The 13,513-nt window shown below is 33.4% G+C and overlaps 1 protein-coding gene across 2 annotated transcripts in view; it reads left to right on the top strand.

Annotated features, from left to right (window-relative positions):
• The window catches only part of LOC133181667 (tyrosine-protein phosphatase non-receptor type 9-like), a 35,355-nt gene that overhangs the window by 6,700 nt on the left and 15,142 nt on the right, over positions 1-13,513 (top strand). Inside the window, exons 2-5 of one of the 2 annotated variants that reach the window (XM_061316223.1) lie at positions 5,036-5,176; positions 10,591-10,680; positions 11,000-11,124; positions 11,849-11,954. In XM_061316223.1, the coding sequence (XP_061172207.1) occupies positions 5,036-5,176; positions 10,591-10,680; positions 11,000-11,124; positions 11,849-11,954 (462 nt within the window). Of the gene's footprint in view, positions 1-5,035; positions 5,177-8,138; positions 8,311-10,590; positions 10,681-10,999; positions 11,125-11,848; positions 11,955-13,513 lie in introns of those variants that run through there. The other variant, XM_061316225.1, reaches the window with a different exon arrangement.

Here is a 13,513-nt window from a genome sequence, read left to right as displayed (position 1 = left end):
CTTTAGTTTCATTTTTGCTGGCCCAGTTGTGGTTCTTGAGAAGATTTTTAAGAGATGCCATTAATTTTTAAATTATCTCCCCTTGGAAGAGGGCGTGGTACTTCATTAGAACAAATTTGAATCCCTTTCACCCAAGGATACCTTTTGGTAAGTTTGGTTGAAATTGGCCCAGTTGTTCTTGAGAAGAAATCAAAAATGTGAAAAGTTTACAGATAGACGGACAGCTGGATGGACAGGTGCACACTGGACAATATGTGATCAGAAAAATTCAGTTGAGCCTTTGGCTCAGGTGAGCTAATAAACAGTTAATTAACAAATGCATTTAAACTATGATTAGATTTTTTAAAAGTTGAATTAAGTGGCATTTAAGTGTCATTTTGTAGGTACCTTGGCCTATCCTAGTGGTACAGGGGACATGACATTGTACAGGGGACATGACATTAGGGTTCTTCTTGGGTATTTACTTATGGTTTGTGTATTGAAATACACAATAAACCATTAACTTTTTATTCATCATAAAAATACAATCTCTGCCTCTGAACTATGCATGCATAATTTAGCTGAAATAAGTGAATTTAATTTAGATTTTTACCTTGGTTTAATAGCGCTATACTGTACCTATTTAAGACAATTAAAGTGTTAATTTGCCCTTCAAAACTTTTTTTTGTAGTTTACAAGTGCATATAAACCATATTTAGAATAATTAAGGTTGTATATGGTGACCTATGGGTTCCTAGTGGTATCCTTGTGGTTCCTTGTGGTATCCTTGTGGTTCCTTGTGGTACCTTGTGGTTCCTTGTGGTAAAAAGACGTACCCGTCTAGACTCTAACGTCACATGATGTCGTATTTAGGTTGCATTGCAAAACCGAAGCCTGAACAGTGCTGATTTTAATGAAGAACGTTTTATTTACTATTTTATTTGCAATATATTTATTTAATCAGGGCGAGTTTATTTTTTTGTTGAATTTTTTATGTTATTCTTGCGAGAACGTAGCTTTCACAAGCGATGCATTGTGGGTACAGAGTTACTGTGGAAAAAATTTTTTTGGATCAACGTGCAAAGTCCGAATTTTCTCTTCGCCTAGGCATTGCTTTAAGAGTTCACAGTGACGAGTGGCACTTTGCAAAGCTTGCTGTGCTCGCTATTAATGAATTTGACCTTAAATATAGCATATGCCAGTAGGGGTGAAACGATACACCTCCTTCACGGTTCGATACGTATTGTATAATTTTGTCTCGGTTCGGTTATTTTCGATACAATACATTTTCAAATTGATAGAAGGAAACAAATTCAACCTTGATTTATGCTTTCTTTTACTAAATCTAGTCACTTAATTTACAAATTTTTATTTGCAAATTGACTAGAAGAAATTGATTAGAATTATTTGACTGCCAAAAATTATTTTACAAACTATTAGTCATAAATTTTTTTTATTATTTATATTGAGTAACATGTTTTACCTTATGCCAAACCCGACTGAATAACAATCCCCACTGAAAAATGAACGGAACCGAAAATTAGAGATTTTGCTCCGTGTATCAAACTGAGAAAAAATACCGCGGTGAATCGATACCGCGGTGAACCGTTTCACTCCTATGTGCCAGGAGTTGAAGTTTAGTCATTTTAAAAGTTGTGATCGGACAGGTCAGTTGTTACGGAATTGGATTAGGTCAAAATCTTAACACATTTGGATGATTTGTCGTTTAGCAAACCATTTGACTATGGCGTAAGCATGATATCTAATGACGCATCTGTCTGGAGTTAGAATTTAGTCATTATGGAAAATTGTGATGGAATACGACATACATCGAATGTTAAGGAATTGAATTATATCGATTTGGAAATTTAAGCACATTTCAATGTTTTGGATGATTTGTTGTTTAGCAAAGTGCTAGATAAATATGATTTATTTGTTTTTTTCTTCAGTTCGTTTTGTTTTGAAACAATTACATTGAATCAAGTTGTGTTAGAATTCATTCTTACATTGTTTGTAATTAATCACTGCTAAGTGTAAATAAAGTTTGAATGAATGAATGAGAGAACTTGAAAGTACTATTATGCATTTTTTAAAATAATTAAATTTTGGTTATTGCTCTATATAATCTTAAATAATAGAATTATACGTGAGAATGAAAGATTCGCAACTAGACAGTCTCAAGTAATTACGCGAAAAATAAAGTTGTCACGAATAATAATTGGTTTACAGTATATGTAGCAGTGTTGGGAGAATAGGTTAGGAACTCAGTTATTTATATATTATTAAGAATATTTAAAAAAAAAAAAAAAAAAAAAAGGGAAAAAAACATGATTAAAAAAACCCATTTTTCCGCTGTTCCCTCCTCCGAGCTCATAAGGATGTCTTCAGTGAGTCTCTATAACCCACATATCCTGAAAGAGTTGAAAGTTGATAATACATGTACATATGTTCAAAATTTTATGACAAATTGATTAATTTTCCCATATTATCAGTTACCAGTTGATATACATGTAATACAATATAGTATAGTATAATTAGTATTAAATTTGTGTGTTAAGTAATAGATGTACATTTGTAACAAAACAGTAAACCAAATATGGATTTTAGTGGAAAGTAATCAGTTTTTACAGGCATTGTGGATGCAGTCCATAAAGTCCACACATTTTTAAATGCCAGAATGAATAATTTATTTGTCAGGCTGCAGTGTGACTGTATAATTGTGATTATATAGTTACAAGTGTTCACATAACAAAATTCATTGATCTAAATCCTTAAGTGAGGAGTATTATTTTTACAAGTTTATGGTTAAAAATTCTTATCCCATCGTACACACAAACTTTTAGAAAAGAATGTCTTTTTTTCCCAAATCTAGTCCCTGATAGTAATGTTCTTTTCAGTAAAACTTGGTATATTAGTAGATTGCAGAGTTTCTGAAAACCAAATATTTCTGTCAGTCATTCGGACTTATGACTTAATGTGTTCTACCAGTCTGAAGCTAATTCTATCAGACTGAATAAATTCAGTATAATTCATGATGTAATTCAAAAGAATATGGACTAGCTGGTCTGTTTCACCTGAACTTTAAATTACTGCAGAACATCAATGGCAACCTAGATAACTGGACCTTGAATTTGTACTCAGATTGAGTGTGTATAAATGAATCTGTGGATCGTAACAGCACGAATTGTTAGGCATTTCAATAGAGTAGAATTAATTAGAATAATCTAACTGTGTCTCTAGACAAGCCCTCACCACAGTTAGAATCATCCCACATATCGATAGTTGCATGAAGCAAATTGGAGGGAATCCACTCCAAAATGAGTTTGAAGAATACAAAAGAAGTTGCACTGGAAATAACTACTAAATTACTCATAACAAACATTTTTAGCCTGTATATGTCTTTTTTCCTAAAAAATAACCTATATAAAGACAAAAATTCAACTCATTTTCTCAGTGTTTTTTCTCGCTTCGAATTTACATGCCATGTTGATGTTCGGAACTCTTGAATTTATTCGTAGTAGTGTAGATTAGAATTATCTGCCCCTTTTTATTTTGCTACATTGCCAGAAAGTAACTCACTAAAAGCTTTTTGAGATTACAACATAAAGACAAAACTTTACAGTTACTACGAAAACTCAAAAAACAATGGGTTGTTAATGCAGAAAATGATCGGTTCATGCAGACCAGTGAAATAGTGAATTGCAGGGGACATTTCAATTGTAATGGTTTGGGCTGTAGATATCGGCCTGGGTAGCTCAATCGGTAGAGCACCTGACTAGTGATGCAGGGGTCCCAGGTTCGATTCCCGGTCCAGCCATATATTTTCTCCTTTCCTGTTAAATCATTTGGTGCCATTGACCACCCCTGGACTTGCAGGTGCAATTCCTGCCGGGGGCTAATAAGAACTTGGGTTGTGTCTTCGAGGACAAAGACAATTTAAGAGGAAGGAGTGTAATGGTTTGGGCCATGGATATCGGCTTGGGTAGCTCAGTCAGTAGAACACCTGTAATGGTTTGGGCCATGGATATCGGCTTGGGTAGCTCAGTCGGTAGAACACCTGACTAGTGAAGTAGGGGTCCTGGGTTCAATTCCCAGTCCAGCCATATATTTTCTCCTTTCCTGTTACACAATTTTCTATTGGTTTTGCCGGTAGGACCGATGGTTTTCAGAAACTCTGGATTGTTAAGATACATAAATCTATTGATCAGTTTCTGGTTTGATGAACCATGTTGCCCTGGTTACTAAGAAAAGAATAAAAAATTTTGTGGAATTCTTTCAAAATGCTACCTCTCCTTTGGTTTTGACCTGATTTCAATTAAACCTGGTACACACATAGACTAGCTACACCAAGATGCATTATTCTATCTCAGTTTTGATTTCAAAACCCCTGTTTCCTTGGTTACTAAAAATAGAAAATTCTATGAAAATCATTAAAACTCTAATTCTCCTATAGGTTTTTTGTCTGATTTCAATGAAACTTGGTACCTCACATGAGTAGAAACATTTTTTTTTTTGGAAAAGGGACCTGATCCTCCTTAGTCATGTATGCATTCCAAGTAAAACACTGGTAGAGCAAGATGCCTACACTATTACCAGAAACTTGTTCACGTATAAAAAAAAAATAAGTATCTAATAATACAATACATTCACTAAGCAAACTATGTCCTAATAAAGTAATCAAATGTAATCATGATTACTTACAAAAAAAGTAACTGCAGTGTAATCAATTACTGTCCAAAAATGAATTTAATTGCAATTGTAATCATGAGATTTCAGTGTAGGTAATTGTAATTGGTTCAGTTATTTTTCAAAATAATTGACCACATTTTACTCAAGCATGGTAGAGGTTTACTTTTGACTTGGTATATAAGGAGGGTAGGCACATTCAAAGAGACCAAATGTCTGCATAGTGTTGGATTGATTTTTGATTTTTTCTGATGATATTTTGCTTTAACTTAATTGTTTTTCAACACCTAACATTAAACTTAGATGTTTTTGTGTCTTTTGAAATTTATAACTAAAATTCATATAATTAATAATGATTATATTTAAATAGAGAGTTGGTGCCTTTCAAGAAAAAGTAAAGAAGTATAGAGGAGGTGGCCAGGACCTACTGCCATGGAATACAGCTGTCAAGTTTCTTATGGCCAGGAAGTTTGATTGTCAGAGGGCATTAGAATTATATATCAATCATGAGGTTAGTTCTACAAATTATCAACAAGTTAACTTTTAATTGTAGACTGCAATAAGGCTTTACAAATATTGGTGATTTCTAAAACAAATACAGGAAGGTATGCCACATTAAAATAGGCTATATTGGTATCACTTCCCTCTCCAGAATTTCTCTGTTAGACAAAGAGGAGAAAAGGAGGATCAGTAGTAACAGGGGGAAATAAGTGTAGAAAAAGGGGGAATCAGTTGTAACAGGGAAAATTAGTGTAGAAAAAGGGGAGCAGCAGTAACAGGGGAGATAAGTGTAGAAAAGGGGGGTCAGTTGTAACAGGGAAAATAAGTGTAGAAAAGGGGGGATCAATTGCAACAGGGAAAATAAGTGTAGAGAAAGGGGAATCAGCAGTAACAGGGGAAATAAGTGTAGAAAAGGGAGATCAGTTGTAACAGGGAAAATAAGTGTGGAAAAGAGGGATCAGTAGTAACAGGGGAAATAAGTGTAGAAAAAGGGGAGCAGCAGTAACAGGGGAAATAAGTGTAGAAAAAGGGGGAACAGTAGTAACAGGGGAAATAAGTGTGGAAAAGAGGGATCAGTAGTAACAGGGGAAATAAGTGTAGAAAAAGGGGATCAGTAGTAACAGGGGAAATAAGTGTAGAAAAAGGGGATCAGTAGTAACAGTGGAAATAAGTGTAGAAAAAGGGGATCAGTAGTAACAGTGGAAATAAGTGTAGAAAAAGGGGATCAGTAGTAACAGGGGAAATAAGTGTAGAAAAAGGGGATCAGTAGTAACAGGGGAAATAAGTGTAGAAAAGGGGGAACAGCAGTAACAGGGGAAATAAGTGTAGAAAAGGGGGATTAGTAGTAACAGGGGAAATAAGTGTAGAAAAGGGGGATTAGTAGTAACAGGGGAAATAAGTGTAGAAAAAGGGGATCAGTAGTAACAGGGGAAATAAGTGTAGAAAAAGGGGGAACAGCAGTAACAGGGGAAATAAGTGTAGAAAAGGGGGATCAGTAGTAACAGCTGGGGAAATAAGTGTAGAAAAGGGGGATCAGTAGTAACATGGGAAATAAGTGTAGAAAAAGGGGGATTAGTAGTAACAGGGAAAATATGTATGGAAAAGGGGGATCAGTAATGAGTAGTAACAGGGGAAATAAGTGTAGAAAAGGGGGGATTAGTAGTAACAGGGGAAATAAGTGTAGAAAAAGGAGGGTATCAGTAGTAACAGGGGATATAAGTTAAGGCTGGGCAATAATACCGACAATTCGGTATATTGCAGTATGTTGACAAAATATATCGTATTGCAATACATTTTTGTAATACCGATTTAACGGCAAAATAAATGGTCTCAGGAATTCTATCATAAAATTGAACGAAAAATTGTCAGAAAGGTTTGCGATCATGCCAAACAGTAAGACAAAGGCTGTTGTGTGGTGTATTTAGTTGCATAACTGTAATTCAATCAACAAGATATCTTTTATTGGTTATTTATCATAGTTATGTACATTCTACATGTAAAATGAAGTGAAAATAAAGAGAATATACCATTTAAATTTTTGCTGAAAATATTGCAATACATATCACAATACAGTTAAATATATTGTAATATATCGCAGTACAAAATATCTAGCCAATACCCAGCCCTAATATAAGTGGAATTGTTTGCTTCATCAGTGACATGAAGACATGAATAAATAAGCATGGGATAGTGGAAAAACCAAAAAAAGGCATTTTCCTTTAATACTGCTTTAAATATTAAAGGGGCCTGGACACAGTTTACATTTTAAATTTCTATGTTTATTTGAAAAAATATCACCAGTTAAATGAATTGAACTTATAGGAATATTCTTAGAATTCAATGACAATGACATTATTTTTTACTTCACATCAAACATCTGTATTTGGAAACAGGGCACGAGCTCTGTTATTGTTAATGTTTATGTTTCACCTTGTGTGTTCAATTTGTTAAACTCTGCACACATCATTGAGCAAGGACTGACAATACTGGTGAGTTGGTTTTGCTTTCTTACATTTCTACTCTGAATTTTTGGATTATAGTTTTAATATTTTAAATAATGTTTTTCATTACTACACAACAGAATTTCTACTTTCCTTATGTATTAAGGATAAAGTTTACTTCATGACAGTGAAAGGATATGTGTCAATCAAATGCATCCCGAAATTGGTAGTTTTAATTATTTTCAGATAAAAGAAATTTCTGAACACATTTTAGTTATATTTCTATAAGAAATGCTCTAGCAACATATACGCCATGATATTATACAGAAAAATTGAGAAAATATTAACTTCAGGTCTGTGTCCAAGCCCCTTTAAGAGAAGTTGGCAATGGTATGGGGTGTAAAGTTAACTCTTGTTCTGAGTTCATTTTAGTTTTGTAAAAATGTTGTTCATGCAGTAACATTTATTGTAAGTCCTATCAAAGAGTGTAAGTATGCATATTTTCCTGTGTTGACTGTCTTTACAGGCAGTAATCTTATTTTTTATTTTGCATAAGTATATTCTGATTTTAAAAATTCTTCTAAAGCAAAAATTGATGTCCTTAGTAATGTTAGACAGACCATAGAAAGTTACACTTTGATAATAGATCCAGCATATAAAAATTGTGTCAGATTTAATGAGTGATACATTTATAAGTGCTTTGTGAATGTATTTTTTCCTTCCTTGTAGACAATGAGTCTTTTATTTACTTCCTTTCAGTGCATATAGCCATACGATATTTAAGTTATCCGCTAAAGCACTCCTTTTCCTCATCTTTGAATTTCATGGAATTCTATGGTACATTCACATGGCATTGCTTGTTTTGTGATTTTGTGAACGTACATTTTTATTTCTGCTGAAGACACAGAAAAGGATCTTGTGTAACTTGTATGGCTTCTAATTACCTTGGTCATTGTGTACATGTATTATGTTAAGATTTGCCGATGTAGGATTTTCATGTTTTGAATGCATTTGTACCAGACTTTTTTTTTATTGATACCATAAAAACAAGATTAAACTAACTCTTTGAGACATCATGGATGAAAAATCTTGGATTGTTCCTCATGTGGATTATTTAAGAGGGGAAAATATAAATGATGTGAATTTATTTGGACTGGGAAATGTTATTGTGTGGTGTGTTAGTCATCAGATTATAAGGCGAGAGGTAAGTATCCTGTAATCAGTCACCATGATACATGTATACAATAACCTATACTGTATAGGAACGTCTGCTGGGTATACAGTCAGGGAACATGTCTCTTAATTTATAGAAGACACAAATCATTAGGGCTGGTTATTGGTTGAAAATTTCATATTGTGATATATTGCAATATTTGGAACTGTATTGTGATATGTATTGCAATATTTTTTAACAAAAGTTAAAATGCTCTTTTCTTATTTTATTAACCTCCATTTATAAGCAGAGTGTATAAAACTTTTAAAACGTTGTAACAAAAAAGTTCTAGTTGATTTCACTACAGTTTGGCAATGAAATGCAGCCATACAATAGAAACCTTTACTGTTTGGTACTGTTTGGCACGATTGAAAATGTTTCTGAAATCTTGAATATCATATTTTACTTCATAAATTGAAAGCCCAATCATTTTGCCAGTATATCGTTACTGGAAAAACGTATCGCAATACGATATTTTTTGTTAATGAATCGCAATATACCAGAATATCGATATTATTGCGCAGCCCTACAAATTATATAAAGAAATTCATTGAATACTTTTATTCTTTTAAATTTATGTTCATATATGTCATCTCCTTTCATAAGTGAATCCTTTTTGATCTAAGAAATACTAGTGTTTGGTGTAAAATTTTCTCACTAGATTAGTAGAACATTCAGCCACTGTGCAGGAAAAAAATTGTTGTTTCCTCATTATGTAATACAGATGTCTATAAACTTGTAAGTAGCAAAACACAGCTTTTTTAGACTGTTCAATTATCACTTAAAGTTTGAGGTATCAGCCACCCAGAATTATCTTCCTGTTAAAATTGTAGGAGTAAGGAAGTGATCAATACATGTAACTTCTGTTTTAAATTTTATACAGGAATTTTGAGTCACTTTTGATTGGACTTATTTCAGACTGCCTTCACTAAATCTTATCTAAGCCAGTTTTATAATTTTTTTGTGTTTGTCGCACAAGTGGATACACTTTACAAATAAGAACAGAAATGATACAGTGTGACTGACCCTTCCTTTGTTTACATTGAAGTTCAATGTTTTGACATGGTCATAAATTATATTTGATTACATAGGTCATCCTGTAGTTAGCCGTATATATCCTGTGTATATATACATGCAGAAGGAATGCTTATGAAGTATGTTTATGTTATAAGATAATCTTTGGTATCAATTTAAAACGTGATTTTCTGTAGTTTTACATGTACCGTGTCATTAGTAAAATTAATATGTGCAGAGTCATGTCATATAATTATATATGCACCAGTACCAAATGTTTGGAAAAGAATTTCATTGTTGATTTTGTAAAGCTATCATATTCAGTGATTAGTAAGATATCATTTGTCTTTTTAAAAAAAAAATCCATGCCTTAACAAAATGGAATGTAAATTTTGTAAACTGTTTGCATCCACATATAAAGTCAAAAGTCTGCTTTTAGCATGTTTAGGTGTCAATATATTTTGTTTGACATATGCCTGCAAAATAATTCCAGAATCTCCTCTTCCAATATTTATTTTTTTGCTACAGAGGGAATGATTTTTTTATGAGATGAGAAATTTTGTGTAAACTTCCTGATTTTTCCAGATTCATGAAATATTTAGGCATGCTGATTATTTTTGTGTGTGCTGTATTTGAGTAGGAAGTTGGGAGGCTGCTTACTTGATTTTTAAGCACATGCTCAACTTTAAGGAAAATAAATTTACATGCCTTGCTTGATGCAGCCTACGTGTTTTTGGTTCTTAAAGCTAAACATGACTCTTAAATGGGCATATGCCATATTAGTTTCATATCTCAGATATCAGCACTGGGGTATACCCTTCACATTGGTTACACCTGATTACTTTTTGGCTGGTGCTACAGAGGTGTCAAAACCTTTATTTATATTACAATTAAACGGGAGGAGGGGAGGACAATAAATAAATAGATAGACAAACTCATGCACATGTCACGAAAAAAATATTCTTGTGCATATATGAACTCGTGCAAAGGTCTTAAAATATTATTGTAAATCTTGCACACATATTTGGATAAATTTTTGGAGCCAGTTACTCATGTACATTCTAACATGTTTAACAAGAATAATAATAGCAAAATTAATACTGTAATGCAATATACACAAAATTTAATTGTCATGAAAAATTGGACGATTCCTTCTTTTTGTAGTTTGTGTGATACATGTACTGACATAATATTTTTATGAAGTGAAACTTTCATAAGATTTATTATGTCAATTTATAATTTGTATTTGTTGAATAGGAGACAAGAAATCGAGAAGATCTGAGTGTCATCCAGACAGGCGATGAACAGCTGAAAAAAGAACTCTCCACGGAGAAATTTACTATTCTGGTAAAAATAATTTTCATGAACTGCAAATTCAGCTTAGAAACCTCAATAATAGAAGGCACTTGTAATTAGACCAGGATAAAATATGTTCTTTAATGCAGCAGTGATAAGGGTTTATGATCAAGGATATTTGAGCTGCCCCTAAAATTAAAAAAAAAGTATGCGACAGTTATTCAGTAATTTAATTATTTATGTTATTTTACTTATGTTTTATTTGCAGTTTAAAATTTGTTTTATTACATTTTCAACGGTGAAATACAGTAAAACACGCTTATAATGAAATTATAATGACTAGGAGTAACCTGACTAATTCATTTTACAGAGTGGCAGAGACAGAAATGGTGCAGCCATTGCCTTATTTACAGCCAGAATCCATCAACCTAGCCTCACCACCCACCAGCTGGTCCTGAAAGCCCTTGTCTATCAGCTAGATGCTGCATTAGAAAGGTAACCTATGTGAAAAAAAAAACTGGTTTTGTTTCCTCAATGTACACTCAAGAAAAGTGGTTTATGTCAGTAGGTGTGAAGTCCTTTACTCTCAGTGACTAGATTTTGTAGATTAGACAAAAATAAACTTGAAAAGTCAATATATATGTACATATGATAAACATGATAAAGGAAAAAAAAGCAAGCCAATATTCTTTAATGCCTGTATTTTGTCCCCTGCTTTCTTGAAAGTGCAGAGATATTAAATCTCACTTGTCTGTGAGTCTGTCTGTCAGAAAAACTTGAACCTTGGTCATAACTTTTGAATGAGAGAAAATAAGCCTTTCCTATTTCGTGACCTTGACCTTAAAAGTTTAAACTATTTCCGAAAATTTTATCTTAAGCCATAATTTTTGCACTAGAACAGACAGGGCTTTTATAGTTTTGCACATGTGCATCACTTTTGACAAGGCCTTTCTAATTGGATTTTTGACCTCATGACCTTGACCTTTAATTTGGATTTCAAAATCTTTCATCTTGTTCGTAACTTCACCAGAACATTTATTTTAAAAAATATATAACTTCTTTAGCATGATGGACAGACAATGACAGTGACAATATGCCACATATCATTGAATTGCGCCCCAAACAATAAGACTTCAGAAGCGGGGGACTGCAGTTCTCTGAATTTGCTTGTTCACTGTTAGTTTAGTACCTTTAATGTACCATTGATCCAATTTTTCAGTATTGAAACTCAGAGAAATGGTTTGGTATTTATATATGACATGACAGATTCCAAGTACTCCAATTTTGACTATGAACTCAGCAAAAAAATCCTCAACATGCTAAAGGTGAGTTAATCGCCCCAAAATTTGAGCTTCAAACTAATACTGTAAAACTGATTATTTTCAAGGGGGATAAGTACATGATTTTTAAAACCATTACTAATTGGTGTTAAATACATGATCCTGTATTTTATAGTAATGATGACTCCAGAACCTGGATATTTTTGTAAATATATGCAGGGGAATTTTACCGGGCTCTAAGCTTACTGCAAAACAAGGGTATATTTCCCTAATTCAAAAATAATCATTTTTACAGTAGTTGGCTTTTTGCTGCAGTCTTTGCAGCTGTGCATGATTTCTTGATCTCTTCTTTTTAATGAGGCAAACCCTTTTTGAGTATGAAATGATTTAATCCTGAGCAGATCCCATCGAGGTACAGTTTTTAATATTTAATTGCTAAAATTACAATCATAGATAAATATATATGTAATATCATAAAACAGAAAAAATGATATTGATCAATGCATGAAAATCTTGCAAAGTGGATAATACACAGTTAGTTAATGTCTGATCAGTCAATGGAACAGAATATTTTTCCCAAGGTGCTGGGAACAGCTCAGAGTGGTCTTCCCAGAGGTGTATGGCAGAATTTTATGCATTAATTACAGTACTGGTATCCAGAATGGATTTTATGTGTATTGCCTTTTATTACAGGGTAGATATCCTGAATTTTATGCTTTTATTACAGGATTGAAATCCAGATTACCTTAATGACAGGGTAATATCCAGGATATTAAATCCCTCATTAGGGCCTTATATGAAAGGCAGGAGCCCTATAGAAATCACATTGTCTGTCTGTTTGTCCATCCTTCCATCTTTCTGTTCAACAACACTTTTATTTGCATGATAATATTATTAGCTCACCTGAGCCAAAGGCTGAAGTGAGCTTTTCTGATCAAAATTTGTCCGTTGTCTGTTGTCGTTGTCATCGTCGTTAACTTTTCACAATTTCATCTTCTTCTCCAGAACCACTGGGCCAATTTCAACCGAACTTGGCACAGAGTATCCTTGGGTGAAGGGGATTCAAATTTGTTCAAATGAAGGGCCACACCCTCTTCCAAGGGGAGATAATTACAAAATAGTGAAAAATTAATGGCATCTTTTAAAAATCTTCTTCTCAAGAACCAATTTGGTCAGGAAAGATGAAACTCATGTGGAAACATCGTCAGGTAGTGTAGATTCAAATTTGTTCAAATCATGATCCCCGGGGGTAGGGTGGGGCCACAATGGACGATCAAAGTTTTACATAGGAATATATAGGAAAAATCTTCAAAAATCTTCTTCTCAAGAACAGCAATGCCATGATTGATCATATTTATATGGAAGCATTCTCAGGTAGTGTAGATTCAAATTTGTTCAAATCATGACCTCCAGGGGTAGGGTGGGGCCACAATGAAAGTTCAAACTTGTAGAGAAAAAGAGTCACAGTTAGTCAAAAAATTATGTAAGCATTCTTAGTTAGTGTAGATTTAATTTTGTTCAAATCATACCCCCCCCCCCCCACTCCCTTTTAGGGGTAGGTTGGGACCACTTATGCATTTAAGCTTTTCAATACTTAACTGATT

Source organism: Saccostrea echinata, unplaced genomic scaffold (genome assembly GCF_033153115.1).
Source record: "Saccostrea echinata isolate AGI-Se365-2 ecotype Australia unplaced genomic scaffold, CSIRO_AGI_Sech_v1 ptg000009l, whole genome shotgun sequence".
In the NCBI taxonomy this organism is placed as follows: Eukaryota; Metazoa; Mollusca; class Bivalvia; order Ostreida; family Ostreidae; genus Saccostrea; species Saccostrea echinata.
Note: the sequence above shows the minus strand (reverse complement) of the source record. Positions and strands in the feature narration are given on the sequence as shown.